The sequence below is a fragment of the Cydia fagiglandana genome, chromosome 24 (genome assembly GCF_963556715.1).
Source record: "Cydia fagiglandana chromosome 24, ilCydFagi1.1, whole genome shotgun sequence".
NCBI lineage: Eukaryota > Metazoa > Arthropoda > Insecta > Lepidoptera > Tortricidae > Cydia > Cydia fagiglandana.
In genome coordinates, this window is record NC_085955.1 from 1,521,729 (window position 1) to 1,543,749 (window position 22,021).

The 22,021-nt window shown below is 41.6% G+C and overlaps 1 protein-coding gene across 1 annotated transcript; it reads left to right on the forward strand.

Annotated features, from left to right (window-relative positions):
• Nucleotides 1–429: 429 nt before the first annotated feature.
• Nucleotides 430–21,195, forward strand: LOC134676573 (uncharacterized). The gene is made up of 23 exons (XM_063534964.1): nucleotides 430–684; nucleotides 1,031–1,190; nucleotides 1,369–2,801; nucleotides 3,645–3,766; nucleotides 5,113–5,342; nucleotides 5,793–5,939; nucleotides 6,855–6,972; nucleotides 7,932–8,064; nucleotides 8,371–8,430; nucleotides 8,859–8,918; nucleotides 9,814–9,973; nucleotides 10,945–11,121; nucleotides 11,417–11,552; nucleotides 11,756–11,848; nucleotides 12,070–12,144; nucleotides 12,370–12,444; nucleotides 12,645–12,737; nucleotides 12,938–13,030; nucleotides 16,522–16,601; nucleotides 16,775–16,897; nucleotides 17,325–17,460; nucleotides 19,057–19,268; nucleotides 19,581–21,195. Exons 1-23 carry the CDS (start codon nucleotides 524–526, stop codon nucleotides 21,063–21,065), a joined length of 5,562 nt encoding a protein of 1,853 aa, XP_063391034.1. The 5' UTR covers nucleotides 430–523; the 3' UTR covers nucleotides 21,066–21,195.
• Nucleotides 21,196–22,021: the final 826 nt, after the last annotated feature.

The window sequence follows — 22,021 nt, forward strand, 5'->3', positions numbered from 1 at the left end:
TTTATGTTTAACGAAGATATTGAAGCTTCAATTAATCGCTATTTCGTTCCGCTGTGTAGCGTTTATCGATATATAACATGATTAAAATCGACTTTTCACATCCCTAAAAGAGCACACATATACGTTTTTACGCACACATGCACAACCTGGGTCGCCTAAAAAGGGGCCACTTGGATTTGAAGTCCATCTTGTCAACAGTATAGTTGTCCTTTTTTGACAAATGGCATTTTATAAGAGCGAGGAGAGAGAAATGATACTAGTTGCTGCGGCGTCAAATAGAACAATAAACGTAGGGGCCTTGGTCTCATAAGAACAAATCCTTAGCTGTGATTGGTTCAGTTCAAGGTAACTTAAAAATTTCTTGACAACGGAAACAATTTAGATTTGACATTTAATTCAAGTACGAAAAATAACGGTCAAATAGTGAATTGAAGCTAAGCGCTAAAATTATAATTGTTTTGTGTGATTTGAAGTGTTTTAATGTATTGACAAGAGAGTTATGTGAACGAGTAAATAATCTACAATGGAAGCGAACGATTTAATTGCTAAATTGAAGGCGGACGGGTCAGCCAACGATGTTCATGACTTGGACAAAGTTTACTCTGATTACAAGGCACTTTTAGAGAAATTACCATCAAAAGACAAGGGAGTTTTCTCTCTAAACGTTCTATGTATACTTTGTAGGTATGTGGACAGTCTTATCATTCTAATATTTTATGTATTTCTATCATATGAACGCTTTGAAAGTTTGGGTCGTGGTTTGCACCAAGCATCGTTGGTGGATTTGATAGATGAAACTTGTAAATCAAGCTTTAATTATATACTAAATATTATGTACAAAAATGGGGGCATTACAATTTATAAATTTATAAACATAGATTTGATCTACTTTTGTTTGAAGGACAGAGTCCTAAAGCCTAAGTCTTAGAATAAACCTTTATAAGGGCCTCTAGGACTCAGGAGAATCGATTGTAAGTACAATTATTAAGTATATTGATGATTATAATTCATTCTTTTTACAACTTTACAGAAATATTGACAAAGTTCCATCATGGCGCGACAAGATAGACTCCAAAGCGTTGCTGAACTTGTCCATAGACTGCGTGCGGCAGACGAGGGGCCTGGAGAAGCCCGAGCGAGTGAAGGTTCTGGCTTGCGTGTATCATATACACAAGTTCATTGTGAGACAGGTGAGCAATTTCTAGTATGTGCAACTCTCTTATAGTTTGTTTTTTTAGCATTTGAAAACGACTACGCGATCTTGATGTGTCTTTTAGTTGAAAAAAGCTTGTTAAATATCAGTAACTATTACTTATGAAAGCTAAAGAATGTTAATATTGCACTAATGATAATGTTCTTAAATTCCAGCCGTCCCAGCCACCACCAGAGCTGGTCCTCAAACTCTCCTACATGCCATTCGAGTACGAGCAGAACAACCTGCTCTCCGAATACTGCAAGACGTACTGGAACCTCCTCGCCGACCGACTCATGTTCATAGAAAAGTTCAAGACCGGACGCCGAGCCATCATCAAACTGTTACCAAAACTTATCGAAGACATACAGAAAATTATACACATGTATGACAGCGTACAATTCTGTAATACTATACTAGTGTTTCTATTAAAGAAATTACACTTTCTTTACAATACGGAGCATGCGAAAGAGCTGAACAAGAGTTTCGGAATGATATTTGAAAGTTTATCGTTAAAAAAAGATGTGAAATCGTTTAAGAAGTTAACTGAGAAAGAAATGCTGGAGCTGTATGTAAAATTCAGCGACTGCTTTTATGTTATAGCGGAAAATGCAACGAAATTGAATTTTCAAGATTCCGTATTGACTGCGGCGGTTCGTAGCTGTATTCCTTTCATCGGTCATGCTCCGGAGCTGTTCCACTGTTTACAGACATTCTACTTGAATTCATTCTGCTGTATATTGACCGATAATGATAATCCCAGCATCAATGAGACTGTGTTAAACAGTTTGATAATTTCTTGTGAAACTACGGAGAGATTGGGATATTTAAAAGCGATGAGAGCTACTTATCCATACATAAATCAATTATTAAGAGTATTTATCGAATATAATTTAACAAAGTTAACACTAACAGATGAAAGTCAAGAAACTTGCCTTAAACTGATAATTCTTTTACTTGATAAACTAAAAGATACTGAACAGTTGTTGAAATGCGATAACTGTAAGATTAAATCAGGTTTACACGACGCTTTGCGTCTATCGTTTTTGGCTAAAAACTTCGTTTCCGCCTGTCTTAACTCAAAACAGGATGTCAACATGATTCTACAGCCATATCTAATGATTATAAAAAAACAACACATAATATTAACCGATCTATGCCGCCTAGGTTGCTCAAATCATGAAAAATGCCTCCGTAAGCTACAAACTGACATACATAACACCGCTATACTTTTAAACAAGGCAGAAAATTATAACTCAGCGATACAACTGTTCGACTTATATTTAACGCATGAATTCCTTCACTTTAAAACGGCTCAGGACTTGAAAAATATAAGCCGAGCCTTATATAACAAGAGTATATGTGAGTTAGACTGTAGAATGTATGAGAGAGCGCTTATAGATGGGTTTTTGAGTTTAGTTTTCGCTCAGCCCGAAGGTCTTAGCTCGGAGAAGTATATGAGTCTAGTTATGGATGTGAAGGCTAAGGCTCTTAAAGGCTGTGACGATGAAGAGCTGCAGATGATGACGGTGCTAGACGCTTGTAATGTGGCCATTGAGACGAAATTGTATGGGAATTTGAAGCCGTTCTTCGGTCATTTAGAGTTCAAGTAAGTTATTTACAGATGAACCCCCTTATTCATAAACGTTTACTAAAGTTAACAAGCCGATAATAATCGTTTGTCCCTTTCCGACGTATAAGTATGATGGAAAGGGACAAACGATTATTATCGACTTGTTAACTTTAGTAAACGTTTATGAATAAGGGGGGTAGTAATTAACATGTGTTGTAAAACACTGATTTAAACTTTCACGATTATTTAACATTATGAAACTACACAACGGGACTTAATCGCGTATTTAAGTTTTAAGATTTACCTCCGACGTTTCGAGGACGGCGTTGTCAGTCTTCTCCGAGACCACGGGGACAACGCCGTCCTCGAAACGTCGGAGGTAAATCTTAAAACTTAAATACGCGAATAAGTCCCGTTGTGTAGTTTCATAACATGTGTTGTGTTCGTAACGTGTCTTGTTATTTCATTCAATCTGGGCCAGGCGAGGCTCACTCCGCGATTTCGTCGCTTCGCTAGAAGTACATGCGGCCCACACCAATTTTGGTGTCTAGCAGTAGTAGTTGCCGCGCACCGCTACTAAACTCACGCCTGGTCGCACTTGCGCCACATTGCGGTCATATCTGTCGTAACAGGCCGCGTAGCCAAGATGCCAATCGCTTACGCTCCGTAGCGATCGAAACGCAACTGTCACTGTCGCGCTAATATGGAAGAGTGATATTGACAGAGTGACAAAATTGAACATTCTGTACCTAGTATGTACTATTATTTATTCTGTGTATCGGTACAAATAGTACTAAGATTTACTGAACTAGCAAGACAAATACGATCGTTGCCGAAAATACGATGTACCTTAAGGATCTCACATATTGACTATTTCAGCACATTGCTCCACCACGAATTCACCCTGTATGGTCGTCTGTGGCCGTCGCTGTCGCCTGTGGCCGGCGTGTGGCGCGCGCTACATTACCTCTCTTCCGGCAAGCGACATGCTTGGATGTGCGGTGAGTCATGTTACTAGTCACCTTGTATGGTCGCCTATAGCTGTCACTGTCGCCTATAGCCGGCGTGTGGCGCGCGCTACATTATCTCTCCTCCGGCAAGCGACATGCTTGGATGTGCGGTGAGTCATGTTACTAGTCACCCTGTATGGTCGCCTGTGGCCGGCGTGTGGCGCGCGCTACATTATCTCTCCTCCGGCAAGCGACATGCTTGGATGTGCGGTGAGTCATGTTACTAGTCACCCTGTATGGTCGCCTGTGGCCGGCGTGTGGCGCGCGCTACATTATCTCTCCTCCGGCAAGCGACATGCTTGGATGTGCGGTGAGTCATGTTACTAGTCACCCTGTATGGTCGCCTGTGGCCGTCCCTGTCGCCTGTGGCCGCCGTGTGGCGCGCGTTACATTACCTCTCTTCCGGCAAGCGACATGCTTGGATGTGCGGTGAGTCATGTTACTAGTCACCCTGTATGGTCGCCTGTGGCCGTCCCTGTCGCCTGTGGGCGCCGTGTGGCGCGCGCTACATTGCCTCTCCTCCGGCAAGCGACATGCTTGGATGTGCGGTGAGTCATGTTACTAGTCACCCTGTATGGTCGCCTGTGGCCGTCACTGTCGCCTGTGGCCAGCGTGTGGCGCGCGCTACATTACCTCTCTTCCGGCAAGCGACATGCTTGGATGTGCGGTGAGTCATGTTACTAGTCACCCTGTATGGTCGCCTGTGGCCGTCACTGTCGCCTGTGGCCAGCGTGTGGCGCGCGCTACATTACCTCTCCTCCGGCAAGCGACATGCTTGGATATGCGGTGAGTCATGTTACTAGTCACCCTGTATGGTCGCCTATAGCCGTCACTGTCGCCTGTGACCTGCGTGTGGCGCGCGCTACATTACCTCTCTTCCGGCAAGCGACATGCTTGGATGTGCGGTGAGTCATGTTACTAGTCACCCTGTATGGTCGCCTGTGGCCGTCGCTGTCGCCTGTAGCCGGCGTGTGGCGCGCGCTACATTACCTACCTTCCGGCAAGCGTGCTTGGATGTGCGGTGAGTCATGTTACTACACCCTGTATGGTCGTCTATCTAAACTAATCTAAAGGTTAAGCTATTTCGGCCCCTGTTTTTCATAAATAAGTATACATCACTGGCTCAGTGACCCAAAGAGGATCTTGGTCTCTGACACAAGAGAGCGCCATTCTGCCCTATTCTGCGCCACTTCGCGCCAGTTGGGTAAGACCTGTCCGCCCTCGAAATTTCGGCCCCTGTTTTAACCGACGTAAACGGTTTTATTTTATATCATAAGTTATGATATGATAACAACCTCATAAATAATACGATAGCAATTTTTGTGGTTTTTTTTCAGCACAACCCCCCTCCCTAGACACCCTCTACTCCGTCATTCTCCACACGCCCACCGCCGTCCGCACAATCCACAGCGCGCACATCGCCGCAATCTTGTCTTCTATACTAGACAACATGGCGCGCACGGGCGACGTCAAAGTGAAAGTGACGGAGGCTACGCTGCTGTTCTTGAAGGCGGAGATGGATTTGACTGACACAGGTGTGAAATATGAATGGAAGATTAAAGAACAGGTGAGTTTTATATCTTGTCTATACTCAACAACATGGCGGGCACGGGCGACGTCAAAGTGAAAGTGACGGAGGCTACGCTGCTGTTCTTTAAGGCGGTGATGGATTTGACTGACGCAGGTGTGAAATATGAATGGAAGAGTAAAGAACAGGTGAGTTTTACATCTTGTCTATACTCGACAACATGGCGCGCACGGGCGACGTCAAAGTGAAAGTGACGGAGGCTACGCTACTGTTCTTGAAGGCGGAGATGGATGGCTGACGCAGGTGTGAAATATGAATGGAAGAGTAAAGATCAGGTGAGTTTTACATCTTGTCTATACTAGACAACATGGCGCGCACGGGCGACGTCAAAGTGAAAGTGACGGAGGCTACGCTACTGTTCTTGAAGGCGGAGATGGATTTGACTGACGCAGGTGTGAAATATGAAAGGAAGATTAAAGATCAGGTGAGTTTTACATATTGTCGTCTATACTAGACAACATGGCGCGCACGGGCGACGTCAAAGTGAAAGTGACGGAGGCTACGCTGCTGTTCTTGAAGGCGGAGATGGATTTGACTGACACAGGTGTGAAATATGAATGGAAGATTAAAGAACAGGTGAGTTTTATATCTTGTCTATACTCAACAACATGGCGGGCACGGGCGACGTCAAAGTGAAAGTGACGGAGGCTACGCTGCTGTTCTTTAAGGCGGTGATGGATTTGACTGACGCAGGTGTGAAATATGAATGGAAGAGTAAAGAACAGGTGAGTTTTACATCTTGTCTATACTCGACAACATGGCGCGCACGGGCGACGTCAAAGTGAAAGTGACGGAGGCTACGCTACTGTTCTTGAAGGCGGAGATGGATGGCTGACGCAGGTGTGAAATATGAATGGAAGATTAAAGATCAGGTGAGTTTTACATATTGTCGTCTATACTAGACAACATGGCGCGCACGGGCGACGTCAAAGTGAAAGTGACGGAGGCTACACTGCTGTTCTTGAAAGCGGAGATGGATTTGGCTGACGCAGGTGTGAGATATGAATGGAAGATTTATTTATTTTATTATTTTATTTATTAGAGATAAATCACAATTACATAATATTTTGATCCAAGAGCATCGTTAAACCAGCATGGTTTGTCTCGATACTCCATTCCGCAGTACTTAAATAATTAAATATACAATAGACACTTAAAACATTAAAGAGCAGGTGAGTTTTACACTTTGTTGTATATACTCGATAACATTGGTGGTCGGTTAGAGCGTGCAACTTACTATGCGGAGGTCGCGGGTTCAAACCCCGGCTCGTACCAATGAGTTTTTCGAAACATTACGAAATATCATTTAATCTTTACCAGTCGTTTTTCGCTGAAGGAAAACAGCGTGAGGAAACCGGACAATTGCTTTCGTAAAAACTAGTGCCTAAGCTAATTCTTGGGATTAGTTGTCAAGCGGACCCCAGACTCCCGTGATTTGTGGAAAAATGCTAGGACATTTTTTTTGTACTTATACATTTTTTTTCTGTTCAGAGCATAGACCCCGACTTGGTCCCTTGCTGCCGGACCCTAGAACAGGAGCACACAGTCCTCAAACCCGCTCTGCGAGGAGTGAAGATATGGACGGAGGTTCTGTCGCGACTGGACGACGGTGAGACACCAAATTTCACACGTTTTAATTGTTAAATAATAGTATTTTATGCAACCGTTGTTTAAGAGAGGTCAAAAAAGGCGAGTGGCGTGAGTAACAATTTGAGGCGAAGCAATTTTTTGACTCATTTAAACAACGTTGCATACAATACTGTTTCTACGACAAATCACTTACTTTGAAATAAAATTATACATTTAACGAATTCAAGAAATAGCAAAGAATGAAGAGTACGGGCGGGAAAAGGGAAAAGATGAATGAAATAAAAAAAAAAACTTGTCTATGGTTCACTAATCTGTCAAAGATGACAATTAAAATTAGGTTGGCAACAATGTATTTCATACAATATTTTTTAAGTGGTGATTACACGAAGTATCGTAAAAGTGCCATAAAGATACTGCGTGTATGCACAAATACATACTTTTTTTGGGAATAGACTAAAGACTTGTCTTGACAACTATAAGGTAGGGTTTTAAAGGTGCGTGCACGACCCTTTAAATGACAAATAAAAGTACGGGAGTAGAAAAAATAAATAATATAATGGAATTCATCATCACCATATTCATATTAATTTAATCATTGTTATGTGTGTACAATAAGAAAATCGAAAGAATCGAAATAAGAATATTACATATATTATGTTTCAACACAATCTGTAAGGGCACTCATCATCATATCAGCCTTTATTGGCCGAGCGTTAGCGAAGGTCTTCGTTTCAGCTAAGGCAAAAATCCTTTCGTTTGTCCGGATGTTCTCCTCTACGGGTCGCAATTCTCAACCGATTTTGAGTTTGTGAGCCGGTTCAATAATAACTATTTTTTTTTTCTCGATTCAGTTTTTGGAATTATTTCAAAATGGCGGAGCCATACATTTATTCAGTTTTAAACTATATATTCTTGCGAGGTCTACACCTCGCAGAGTACTAGTTTAATGAAATAATCAATGATTTACATTTATTTCAGTACCGCAAGATTTCCTGACATCGCCTCTGCTCGTGTTGCGTGTTATGTTACAGCAACTGTTGCACGTACGGAGCGTGTACGCGTTGCAGCTGGCGCATGTAGCACTGCGAGTCAGCCAGCATCTTCAAGACAGGTCAGTATTGTGTGTTGTATCGTGTTGCGTGTCATGTTACAGCAACTGTTGCACGTACGGAGCGTGTACGCGTTGCAGCTGGCGCATGTGGCACTGCGAGTCAGCCAGCATCTTCAAGACAGGTCAGTGTTGTGTGTTGTATCGTGTTGCGAGTCATGTTACAGGAACTGTTGCACGTACGGAGCGTGTACGCGTTGCAGCTGGCGCATGTAGCACTGCGAGTCAGCCAGCATCTTCAAGACAGGTCAGTATTGTGTGTTGTATCGTGTTGCGTGTCATGTTACAGCAACTGTTGCACGTACGGAGCGTGTACGCGTTGCAGCTGGCGCATGTGGCCCTGCGAGTCAGCCAGCATCTCCAAGACAGGTCAGTATTGTGTGTTGTATCGTGTTGCGTGTCATGTTACAGCAACTGTTGCACGTACGGAGCGTGTACGCGTTGCAGCTGGCGCATGTGGCCCTGCGAGTCAGCCAGCATCTTCAAGACAGGTCAGTATTGTGTGTTGTATCGTGTTGCGTGTCATGTTACAGCAACTGTTGCACGTACGGAGCGTGTACGCGTTGCAGCTGGCGCATGTAGCCCTGCGAGTCAGCCAGCATCTTCAAGACAGGTCAGTATTGTGTGTTGTATCGTGTTGCGTGTCATGTTACAGCAACTGTTGCACGTACGGAGCGTGTACGCGTTGCAGCTGGCGCATGTGGCCCTGCGAGTCAGCCAGCATCTTCAAGACAGGTCAGTATTGTGTGTTGTATCGTGTTGCGTGTCATGTTACAGCAACTGTTGCACGTACGGAGCGTGTACGCGTTGCAGCTGGCGCATGTGGCCCTGCGAGTCAGCCAGCATCTCCAAGACAGGTCAGTATTGTGTGTTGTATCGTGTTGCGAGTCATGTTACAGCAACTGTTGCACGTACGGAGCGTGTACGCGTTGCAGCTGGCGCATGTAGCCCTGCGAGTCAGCCAGCATCTCCAAGACAGGTCAGTATTGTGTGTTGTATCGTGTTGCGTGTCATGTTACAGCAACTGTACGGAGTATATACGCGTTGCAGTTAGGTTAGTATAGGGTTTTTGACGACTGACTAGTCAAATCAGTTTCTTTTTTCAAATTGTCAAAACGATCTTGCTACTATGGGATTTATATGAAACACTAGCATGTGACGTCACGATCAAATTACCTACTCTATAGTTTTATACGGGTTTTAAAATAGAAATGTGTCTAAAAATAACTGCAGTCTACATTTCTCTATTAATCTATTAATCTTCTGGTGCTTTATTTCATGCATGGTGTAAAATAATTTACTTTCAATACAGTCAAATATCCTCTTGTACAATGTAAATACGGCTGCAAAAGTGCATAGCCACTTTTGGCCACACAAAAAAAAAAACATAAGATGATTTAAACATGCGGGACAATCCTCATGGAATATCCGGTATCGTCTGTTCTGCTTTCGTCACGTATTGTACATTGAAAGCCACCGACGTTTGTGACGCATGTAGAATGGGTGACGAAAGCAGAATAGGACTAATAATTTAAGAACTTGACGAAAAACGAATGGGACGACCCAAGACGATACCGAATGTCCATCTTTTATGCAAATTGTCATGTATTTTTTTTGTCAATTCTATATTATCCTTAGTTTATTTTTTGTTTATTAAGTGAATTGTATGTAAATGACAATGTATGACTTTTACTGAATAAATGATTATGATATGAATACATATGAAAAGTTAAGAAATGTTTTTTTTTTCAGAGAGGCATACTTAGAAGCGGCTGGTGTCATACTGTCCCGCGCGTATAAGCCGAGCGAGCATCTACGTCGCATACTGTCTCTGTCTGCCGAGTGGGCAGGGCGCATGATGGAGGAGGATAGAACCAGGGAGGCGGCGCTAGTCTTCTTATGTGATGCTGCTGTAAGTAGTACCTACCTTTACCAGGCGTGGCTCACTCCGCGATTTCGTGATTTAGCTAAAAGTACATCCGTTCCACACCAATTGTGGTGGCTACTGGCTAGCCATAAGCCGCGCGTGGCGCTGTCGCCACCTAGCGGCCATATCTGTCCTGATCGTAACAGACGCGTTTTGTTAGAGAGTGAGTCTTCTGTACCTAGTACTGTTATTTATTCTGTACCTTTACATAGAGAGGTTAGATAACAAAATTTCGACTCTCTCGTTTGCGGTAGATACTTAGATTATGATTGTTACTGATTGTGGCAGTGGCGCCCCTTACGCAGAGTTTCGCGTAATTCTCCCTAATCTGATTTTGTACATTATCATTCTAGCCTTCATTTGCCCACTGCTGAGCTTATGCCTCCATTGGCGGATTTGCCCTAAGGCCAAGTAGGCCCGGGCCTAGGGCGGCAAGTTTTTTTGAGGCGGCAAATTGTGACAAAAAAATAGCTGATGATAACAAGAAATAACTCAAAATGTAGTCAATATGATGGGTGCTGAGAAAGGGGCGGCTACAGGGCCTGGGGCCGAGGGCGGCAAGGACTGCAAATCCGCCACTGTATGCGTCTCTTCATGTACGCCACTTATCCCGGTCCTGGGCTAGTCTCACAACAGTAACACACAACACAACACACACACAACACAACAGTAACAGTACCGATTTTGTACACAGATGACAATTGTATTGGACATAATGCATACGGCTTTTCAAAAACTACCCATTTAAAAAAACACCAGGCCCTTATTTCACCACGGTGACAGAGGTGCGACATTTGACAAATGTCACTGTTGCCGACGTCATAGGCATCCATGGGCTACGGTTACCGCTTACCATCGGGCGGGCCGTATTCCTGTTTGTCACCATCATTGTATTATTTAAAAAAGCTTTATTATAAAGGCCAGGTAAATTCTTTAAATTCCCTTTTCATCCACAGATATACTACCACAACACGAAACAAGCGGCCGCCTCAGCGAAACTCATCCGCGTGGTGCAATCCAGCCTCCTAAACGATATGGACTCTATGCCTATAGCAATAGGGCGTGTTTTAGACGCTCAGGCGCTCTATGGAGACCTCAGTGCGAGCGTCAACGCTCAAAGGCACTACCTCACTGTTGGGAACACTGGTGGGTACTTATTTAGATAACTATCGTGTCATTTTCAAGCAAAAAGGTACTTATTATAGGTGTATAACCTCTAGCCGCCCAGAGACTTATAAAAAGGTCTCCTTTTCCATTCCAATTTTAACTTTGTGTTCACAAAATGAAGACTTCATTTTGCTTGGCAAGGTTTGACGTATGGGCGGCTAGAGGATATTAAGGGAGTCACACAATTATGTTTATAAATCGACCTTATGACAACTGAAATGTGCCTTTTGCCTAAAAATGTCACAGTTATGGTCATTTTAGACACAATCCAGCCTCTTAAACGATATGGACTCTATGCCTATAGCAATAGGGCGTGTTTTAGACGCGCAGGCCCTCTATGGAGACCTCAGTGCGAGCGTCAATGCTCAGCGGCACTACCTCACTGTTGGGAACACTGGTGAGTACTTATTTAGATAACTATAGTGTCATTTTCAAGCAAAATGGTACTTATTATAGGCGTATAATAAGGGAGTCACACATTTTTTTTTATAAATCGACCTTATGACTACTGAAAATGTGCCTTTTGCCTAAAAATGTCATAGTTATGGTCATTTTAGACACAATCCAGCCTCCTAAACGATATGGACTCTATGCTTATAGCAATAGGGCGTGTTTTAGACGCGCAGGCGCTGTATAAAGACCTCAGTGCGAGCGTCAATGCTCAGCGGCACTACCTCACTGTTGGGAACACTGGTGAGTACTTATTTAGATAACTATAGTGTCAGTTTCAAGCAAAATGGTACTTATTATAGGCGTATAATAAGGGAGTCACACAATTTTTTTAATAAATCGACCTTATGACAACTGAAAATGTGCCTTTTGCCTAAAAATGTCATAGTTATGGTCGTTTTAGACACAATCCAGCGTCCTAAACGATATGGACTCTATGCCTATAGCAATAGGGCGTGTTTTAGACGCGCAGGCCCTCTATGGAGACCTCAGTGCGAGCGTCAATGCTCAGCGGCACTACCTCACTGTTGGGAACACTGGTGAGTACTTATTTAGATAACCATTGTGTCATTTTCAAGCAGAATGGTACTTATTATAGGCGTATAATAAGGGAGTCACACAATTTTTTTTTATAAATCGACCTTATGACTATACAGTAAATGTGCCTTTTGCCTAAAAATGACATAGTTATGGGTCATTTTAGACACAATCCAGCCTCTTAAACGATATGGACTCTATGCCTATAGCAATAGGGCGTGTTTTAGACGCGCAGGCGCTGTATGGAGACCTCAGTGCCAGCGTCAACGCTCAAAGGCACTACCTCACTGTTGGGAACACTGGTGAGTACTTATTTAGATAACTATTGTGTAATTTTCAAGCAAAATGGTACTTATAGGCGTATAATAAGGGAGTCACACATTTCTTTTTATAAATCGACCCTATGGCAACTGAAAATTTGCCTTTCGCCTAAAAATGTCATAGTTATGGTCATTTTAGACACAATCCATCCTAATAAACGATATGGACTCTATGCCCATAGCAATAGGGCGTGTTTTAGACGCGCAGGCCCTCTATGGAGACCTCAGTGCGAGCGTCAATGCTCAGCGGCACTACCTCACTGTTGGGAACACTGGTGAGTACTTATTTAGATAACTATAGTGTCATTTTCTAGCAAAATGGTACTTATTATAGGAAAATAAGGGAGTCACACATTTTTTTTTATAAATCGACCTTATTACTACTGAAAGTGTCCCTTTTGCCTAAAAATGTCATAGCTATGGTCGTTTTAGACACAATCCAGTCTTCTAAACGAGATGGACTCTATGCCCATAGCAATAGGGCGTGTTTTAGACGCGCAGGCGCTGTATAAAGACCTCAGTGCGAGCGTCAATGCTCAGCGGCACTACCTCACTGTTGGGAACACTGGTGAGTACTTATTTAGATAACTATAGTGTCATTTTCAAGCAAAATGGTACTTATTATAGCTCTATAATAAGGGAGTCACACATTTTTAGTGTTCCGTACAAAACTTTGTTTACGGAACACTTATGGGATCACTTCGGTCTTGTTAGTGTTCCGTACAAAACTTTGTTTACGGAACACTTATGGGATCACTTCGGTCTTGCAAATCAGTTAAATACGTTTTTCTCAGAGACCGTTTGACATAGATACCTAAAATTTGGAACAGTTATAGCAATTACCACCACTCATATTGTAAATAAGTCAAAACTGCTTATTTCTTATTAAAGGGGGAAATTTAGGGGGTTGAGAGGGGTAGGCTGAAACTTTTTTCATTTGTAAGAATCGTGTGGGGTACCATTAGAAAGCTTGCAAAAAATTGAGTCGATGGACTGATTTTGACTTCATTTTAGACTGCAATAGTTTCGTCAAAAAATGCATTTAAAGTTGCAAGTTTTCATACAAAAATTTTCACCTCTGTCCTGGCGATTTTCGCGAAAACTATAGCTAACAGGCAGCTGACCAGTCAATACCCAACTTAAAGAAGCATGGAGACGGCGGGAAAATTATCAGCTTAACTTTATCTTTATTAGTTTTTCAACTGCAGCTTGACCTTTGGTTGCTTAGGGCTAGCTAACTGATGCTTACACTGGTCAATTCATATTAGGCGAGAAACATCCTTAGTTAAAACTTTGGCATTGAAATTTATGACTTATGTCTCTGACACAAAGTTTAATTCTGCTTGCTTATTTTTGTGGGATATTTAATTTTATCTCAATAGCCTACTATAAGTATGAGAGAGATCTACAAAATACGACCTTATTATATTGCAAATAAGTTTCAATTTCGAACGGGCTTTCCAACCAATGGACTCCTACATCTCAAAAATCTGAAAAATTCAAATTAAGAATTCCGTTCTTCACTGTCGTTGTGTTTTTTTTTTCCACAATAGGACACATAGAGTTAGTAAGGCGTATAGAGATAATAAAGTCATTTAATATTTATGAACAGCTTTGGCCTCATGTATAGATTTTATTGAGAGTATCTGATTCGTCGAAACAATATACACAATATTCCTTTTCATTAAGTACCATTACATTTCTGTATTAATTGTATAATTATAATATCTATTAATTATATTCAGTACTTATGTATATTTTTGAACGGATCGGTGAGCAACAAGATTCAGGGCTATAACCGCGAAAATAGAAGTTCGCAAAATGCGAGCATTTTTCTCTGTCACTCTAATTACGCCTTCATTGGAGTAAAAGAGAAAGATCCCCGCAAATTGCGAATTTCGGTTTACGCGGTAGCCCCTCAGTCCTGTTACGAGAAAATAATTTTGGAAGACATTAATAGTATATGACAGTTAAATATCACATTTTTTAGAAACAAAGGTAAAATTGACGAAATATTTAAAGTAAGCCGATCTTGTTTTTTAGCAGTTCTAAATAATATTAAAGTCTATAGTCCGTTTTTTTTAGCATTAGAAAGAACTTCGCAGAAGTTCGCTTGTGATTCTAAATCTGGCACTTTTAGCGGTAACAATTTGAAGTAAATTATATGTAGGTACCTATTGACCATGCTACATTAGATAATTCAATAATTAGTAACAATTAACAAGCCTGATAAAAACTGCACGCTTGCTTCTGCGGAGTTCTTTCTAATGCTAAAAAAACGAACTATATATACATATATATATGGCATAGAACTAGAAACAAAATCAAATAAAAAATAATAATGAGTTCTAAATTCAAATTGAAGGAGTATACAATTAAGGTATTATAGGCCAAGCGCGCACCACGATATTAATTTTTGCGACACGATTTTAGAATCGCGCTGTAATATATCGCCTATATCGCAGAAAATTCACTGCGCGCACTGCGATGAAAAAGTCGACGATTTGTTCATTCTCAACATGGATTTCGTACCAGTCGCTTGTCATGAAACGTGTCTTTAATATGCGATTGCTGTATGACTTTGAGCATTTATAACACAAAGGTGATCCCCGTCTATTTCCATAATTAAATGGTCAACATCTAGCGTCTCATTTTGAGACTCCATTGGAGATGCAGGTGCCGAGATGTTGGGGTTTGTAGAGCGAAATGCCGACTGAGGTCCGGCCGGGGTGCGATTTTATTATCATAGTTCGCGCGGGGCCATACAACTCCGCATGCTGCAATCACTTTGCGACAATCGCGGAAAAATGTGACAAATCACAATTTTAAAATCGCTGCGATTTTTTTGTCGCATATGTGCGCACTAACATATAAACACATACGTTGCATTTCTGCGACAAAATTATCGCAGGACAAAAAATCGTGGTGCGCCAATCGTAAGGCCAAGCTTACTCTAAATTATTATAATACATCAAGCATTCGCGAGATGCTCGACTTCGGTATTCAAACACAAAGCAATAGTACAAGAATCTAACTAAATGCAAAGGCCGAAGGAGCGATTCGAAGATCTGAAGCGTCCGACAGACGCGCGCCTCCCGTAACTTTTCCAAGTATTTTTAAGTACAAGTGTCTAAGTCGCAAGATCCAAAGGCTGAAGTCGCATTGGGCCGAAAGCCCGAAGCATCCAGGAGGTCAGTTCTAAACACAGGTAATTAATACAAGTGTCTAAATGCGAAGGCCGGAGGCCGAGCTCCGCGTAGGGCCGAAGGCCCGAAGCCTGCAAGATGTCAGTGGTTAAACACAGAACTGACAGCCTGGACGCTTCGGGCCTTCGGCCCTACGCGGAGCTCGGCCTTCGGCCTTCGCATTTAGATACTTATACTATTGTTCTGTGTTTAAGTACTAACATCCTGGACGCTTCGGGCCTTCGGCCCTACGCGGAGCTCGGCCTTCGGCTTTCGCATTTAGACACTTGTACTATTGTTCTGTGTTAAAGCACTGACATCCTGGACGCTTCGGGCCTTCGGGCTACGCGGAGGTCGGCCTTTGGCCTTCATATTTAGACACTTGTACTATTGCTCTGTGCTAAAGCGAAGACATTTTGCTAAAGCTCGGCCTTCGGCCTTCGCACTTAGACACTTTGTACTATTGTTCTGTGTGTGTAGTTGAATACGGTATCCTAAAAACAGGCAAACAACCCCTGTAAAATGTAACGATGCGAGCGGTACGGCTACCATCAGTTTGGCATTGACATAAACGCTACCGTGGGCGTGAACGTAATTTACTTTCTATGCATCTCGCTCGTACTGACATATTAGTGCGAAAGAGATATACCTATAGGAAGTAAATTACGTTCACGATATCGTTTACGTCAATGCCAAACTGATGGTAGCCGTACGGAACACTAAATGCCTCGAGCTATCTCGGACTTGGCCAAATTATTTTTAATAAATCGACCTTATGACAACTGAAAATGTGCCTTTTGCCTAAAAATGTCATAGTTATGGTCGTTTTAGACACAATCCAGCCTCTTAAATGATATGGACTCTATGCCTATAGCAATAGGGCGTGTTTTAGACGCGCAGGCGCTGTATGGAGACCTCAGTGCCAGCGTCAACGCTCAAAGACACTACCTCACTGTTGGGAACACTGGTGGGTACTTATTTAGATAACTATAGTGTCATTTTCAAGCAGAATGGTACTTATTATAGGCGTATAATAAGGGAGTCACACGATTTTTCTTATAAATCGACCCTATGACAACTGAAAATGTGCCTTTTGCTTAAAAATGTCATAGTTATGGTCGTTTTAGACACAATCCAGCCTCCTAAACGATATGGACTCTATGCTTATAGCAATAGGGCGTGTTTTAGACGCGCAGGCGCTCTATGGAGACCTCAGTGCCAGCGTCAATGCTCAGAGGCATTACCTCACTGTTGGGAACACTGGTGAGTACTTATTTAGATAACTATAGTGTCAGTTTCAAGCAAAATGGTACTTATTATAGGTGTATAATTAGGGAGTCACATATTTTTTTTATAAATCGACCTTGTGACTGCTGAAAATGTGCCTTTTGCCTAAAAATGTCATATTTATGATCGTTTTAGACCACAGACAAAACATCCTCCAGACTTAGCATAGTCGCGCTACCCCCTCTGCCACGCATATGGTAATTTTACTCCATGTTCGAGTCGAAAGTGTCTTTGTGCGACGTCCGTGAACTCGTTCGTCGTTTGAACGGACCAATCACGGCACGGGACTTCGCTCACCTCGTCCCGCGCACCCCCGCATTTTTAGCATCATCGGTTGCATGAAATAATTGCTCTAAACTCCGTCTAGAGGATTCCTAGTCTATGTTTTAGACACAATCCAGCCTAACAAACGATATGGACTCTATGCCTATAGCAATAGGGCGTGTTTTAGACGCTCAGGCGCTGTATGGAGACCTCAGTGCGAGCGTCAACGCCCAGAGGCACTACCTCACTGTTGGGAACACTGGTGGGTACCTTTTTTAAGCCTTTGACCGTCCAAGACGTCATATAATATTTAAAACTTTCTCTCGCGTTTTGAATACATATTAACTCACATTTATGGACGGATCTATCGCGAATTTATTTTATTAGTTTTATTTACCGACGTTTCGACACAGGTTTCACTGGTCGTGGTTGCGGCTACATAAAAAAAAAACCGGGCAAGTGCGAGTCGGACTCGCGCACGAAGGGCTCCGTACCATAAAGCAAAAAAAAAACGGAAAAAAATGCAAAAAGAAAACGGTCACCCATCCAAGTACTGACCACGCCCGACTTTGCTTAACTTTGGTCAAAAATCACGTTTGCTGTATGGGAGCCCCACTTAAATCTTTATTTTATTCTATTTTTAGTATTTGTTGTTATAGCGGCAACAGAAATACATCATCTGTGAAAATTTCAACTGTCTAGCTATCACGGTTCGTGAGATACAGCCTGGTGACAGACGGACGGACGGACGGACAGCAGTCTTAGTAATAGGGTCCCGTTTTACCCTTTGGGTACGGAACCCTAAAAATAAATAAAGGTAATAAAATAAATTCGCGATAGACCCGTCTATAAATGTGACTTAAAGACATACATAGGAAACACCCATGACACAGGAACAAATATGTATTTGTGTTTATCACACAAATAAATGACCTTACCGGTATTCGAACCCAGGATCATCGGCTTCACATGCAGGGTCACTACCCACTAGGCCAGACCGGTCGTCTCAAAATCTCAATCATGTTTTGTTTGCGGGGGTTTTGAGAAAAAATGGTGCCATTTACTTTTTTCGAAAAACCATTAACTTTTGGGTTACACAGCGTGTTTGGTACATCGTTTGCCAAATTAAAACGGCTGATAGGTTGAGTCATTTGCTATCTTCTCAGGCCTTGAAATATTTCATTTGGTGCAAAAAAAATTTTTCACTTATAGAAGTGTTATAGTTTTTAGGGTTCCGTACCCAAAGGGTAAAACGGGACCCTATTACTAAGACTTCGCTGTCCGTCCGTCCGTCCGTCCGTCCGTCCGTCCGTCTGTGACCAGGCTGTATCTCACGAACCGTGATAGCTAGACAGTTGAAATTTTCACAGATGATGTATTTCTGTTGCCGCTAAATCAACAAATACTAAAAACAGAATAAAATAAAGATTTAAATAGGGCTCCCATACAACAAACGTGATTTTTAACCAAAGTTAAGCAACGTCGGGAGTGGTCAGTACTTGGATGGGTGACCGTTTTTTTTTTGCTTTTTTTTTTGTTTTTTTTTTGCATTATCGTACGGAACCCTTCGTGCGCGAGTCCGACTCGCACTTGCCCGGTTTTTTTTTCTGTCATAGGACAGTTTTTCGTAAATTTAAATTTTTTACTTGCGTAGTAGTAAAAAAAAACCATAGCCAATTTTGTTTTTCTAGGCATAAGTAGATAGCAAATGACACGACCTATCTGCCGTTTTAATTTGGCAAACGATGTACCAAACACCCTGTATAGTCCTCGTGATTCGTAGAAATAACCCAGAAGTTGATGCATTTTGGAAAAAAAGTACATGGTACACTTTTAAGTGAAAATGCCCTTATTTCAGAGAGCACCTGGTGCCTCCGCCAGCGCCGCTCGCTCTTCCTCAAGCAGAGCATATTCTCGGCCAGCCTCCGGGCCGTGTCACTGTCCCGCTCGCTCCGCCTGCGTCGGAGAGGGAGGGCCGCCGCCGCCTGCGCGCTCGCCTCCGCGTCCGCTGAAGCGAGGCTCGCGCTGTGTGTGGCCGCCACTGATCCTAGCCGGTGTGACGTGGCCAGAGTAAGTTCATAGATTTGAAATATTAGTGTACAATATTTAAAACAATAAATAGGTAAAACTAATTAATACTATTTTTTTGATGATCAGTTGGTTGATTAAAAAAAAAGTTAAATTAATTTATTTGTTTAAATATGAACTTTAATAGCGGTCAATAGAGTTCAATATCATATCCGTCAAATATGGCTTTGTATGCGGTAAACAGTTAAAGGGCCATATGTATTGTAAAACGTTGTACGATACACGTGCGAAATAACTGTTATCCTTTATTTCAATAATTGTTACAAATTAACTCATTATAAAAAATCTTTTCAGGCAACGATCGACCAACGGCTCAAACGCATCGTCGGCCTCCGATCCAACGAGTGTGCCCTCCAAGAGCCGATCCAAAACGACCCCAAAACCGCCCCCCTCACCCCCCAACTAGAGGCCGTACGCGACGCACGCATACCCAGAAAACATCAAACTAGTCCATCCATACCCATTGAGTATGTCGCCGCTTTCAAGACACCAGAGTTTTTTGACCATTCCACCAAATGCGAGTGTTACGTGTGCGAGACACCTTCAATATTCATTTTGGCGTCCCAATTGCTAGGTTTGGAAGCCAGCGTGTATTATAGAGGCAGAGAATTCGATGTCGCTAAGAATTACTTCAACGGTGTTTTAGAAAACTTCTGTAATGTCGAAAGCAAGATAAAAGCGGCCATGAGAAAGCTTAGAGAGAAATTCGAGAAATATGTCGTTGATATAATTGAGAAAAGTTTTGAAAAGGAGCTTTTTAATGTTGAGCTGGAGATTTTGATAGAAGCTGCGTATTTTGAGCTTTCACAGAAGAATTACGCTAAGTCTGACGATTATATATACGTGAGAATCAGTGAGATACTTCAAGCGGCTGACGTAGATGGTTACACTAAGAATGAAATCATGAATTTGATGACCGCTTCTGAAATTTTAAGGAAATCTGACAAAATACCAGACATAGTGACGGATATTGAGAATGATTTGGAAAATCTCAAACTTACACCTACTAAAGATATACTGAAAACGCCAGAAGCGAAGCGTAGTAAACCGCCTGTGTTCAACAAAGTGGTTGTAAATAAAGAAGAACTGCCAGATTTGAAATGTAAGATACCAGTTCTTAATTTCGACGAGCCAGAAGAACAGATTGTGCCTAAGAAGAAAATCAACTTCAAAATACCAATCCCGATAACTAGTAAACCTGTACTTGAAACTATAACTCCGAGACCCCGTTCCAAAGTAAATATATTAGTTACTGAACCTTCCGATGAAGATATAGATGTAGCCATGACTCCGCAGACGGATAAGTCGAAAGTTGAATTCTTCACCCCCTCCGAATCGACCCCGGATCAGTTTTTCACCCCCCAAACGTCAGTGAAAACTTATGCGAAGAAATCTTTGAGGCAGAACATTGTTAAGAATTTGGAGCAAGAGTTTTCTTTGAAAGAAATTCCGAAAGATTCGAAAAGACTTTCGAAGACTGTAAGTTTAGATGATACAAAAAACAAAGATGTAAAGAGACTTTCAAAGAATATAAGTCTAGAAGGTGACTCTAAAGAAAACGCTAAACCAAATATACCAAAACCACAAAAAATAGAGGCGTCAAAGATTCTAGAGCCAAAAAGAGGTAGAGTGGAGACTGGGTCTCTCCGGACCTTGAAAGACCGAAGGCTCAAGCGCTCCACCAGCCCAGGAACGCTGCCCAAAGAGGACCTTAAGGATAACCCGAGGACTAGGCTCAGGAAACCAGCGGTGAAGGTTGAGAGGGATGACAAAAAATAACAGATTGACAGCTGTCAAAAACATATAATAGGGACTATTTTTCAAGGTATTTCAGTGTGTTGTAAAAGTTTTAAAAGGGACTTATTCAAAATATGACAGATGAGTTAAGGGGCTACCCGAGGTTTTCATCGATTTTTTACATGTTTTGAATCGCATCTCCTTTTTTTGCACAACAGATAGAATTATAACTATTATAAGACAAATGGTTATCGGTTCTTTAATATTTTATCTCCGGTTTTGTCCACCGGATTTTGAAAGAAATTAATACTTATTTTTTCATGAATTTTTTAAACATTGTGTAAAATACCACTTTCGTATCTAGTTTGCTGTGAAGGATCTTACATGTACGAAATTTACATATTTGGGTTCGTCATTGACGTCTCGAAAAACGTGTCTAGGGTTTTCATTTTAAACTAATTAACACAAAAGTTATGGCCAGAAAACCAGTTTTTTACCCTAAAATTTTTCAACTTTGATGCCAAATATCTCGAAGACAATGAACTTTGAAGTAAATATTGGATACTATATTGCTTAAAGCCGTTGCTGTTAATATAATAAGCTACAAAAAACATTAGAAAACTAAGGGATTCAGATCGAAGGTCATTGGCGTGGGGGAGCCCCTTAAATCACTTATATTGGCGCAATTTCATTATTTGTGGCGTAAAAACTAGGTTTATGTATGTAATAATAATTGTGTTATTGCTAAGGATTTTATATCGTAAATTGTGCCCTAGAATTGTTTCCTAATTAATGAGAAATGTAATTGCTAAATATTTATTTTAATAAACCTTTTAAAATTATTGATTGTCTTTTTTACTTAAAGCTTTCATTGAAAAGTGCAAGTTATTTGTTTTCTGAACAAAAATTTCTAACTAAATGTATGCTAACCAGCTCTTGTATAGGTATATCTGGTCGACAGTGACGAACGAAAATATTTAATTTGGGGCTCCGTCAAA

Excerpts from the sequence above, each read along its gene's own strand:
- LOC134676573 (XM_063534964.1), top strand. The coding sequence starts at position 524 with ATGGAAGCGAACGATTTAATTGCTAAATTGAAGGCGGACGGGTCAGCC. Across the intron at positions 16,898-17,324 it reads CTCAGAGGCATTACCTCACT|ACACAATCCAGCCTAACAAA; the intron begins GTTGGGAACACT and ends TCTATGTTTTAG. Across the intron at positions 19,269-19,580 it reads GCCGGTGTGACGTGGCCAGA|GCAACGATCGACCAACGGCT; the intron begins GTAAGTTCATAG and ends AAATCTTTTCAG.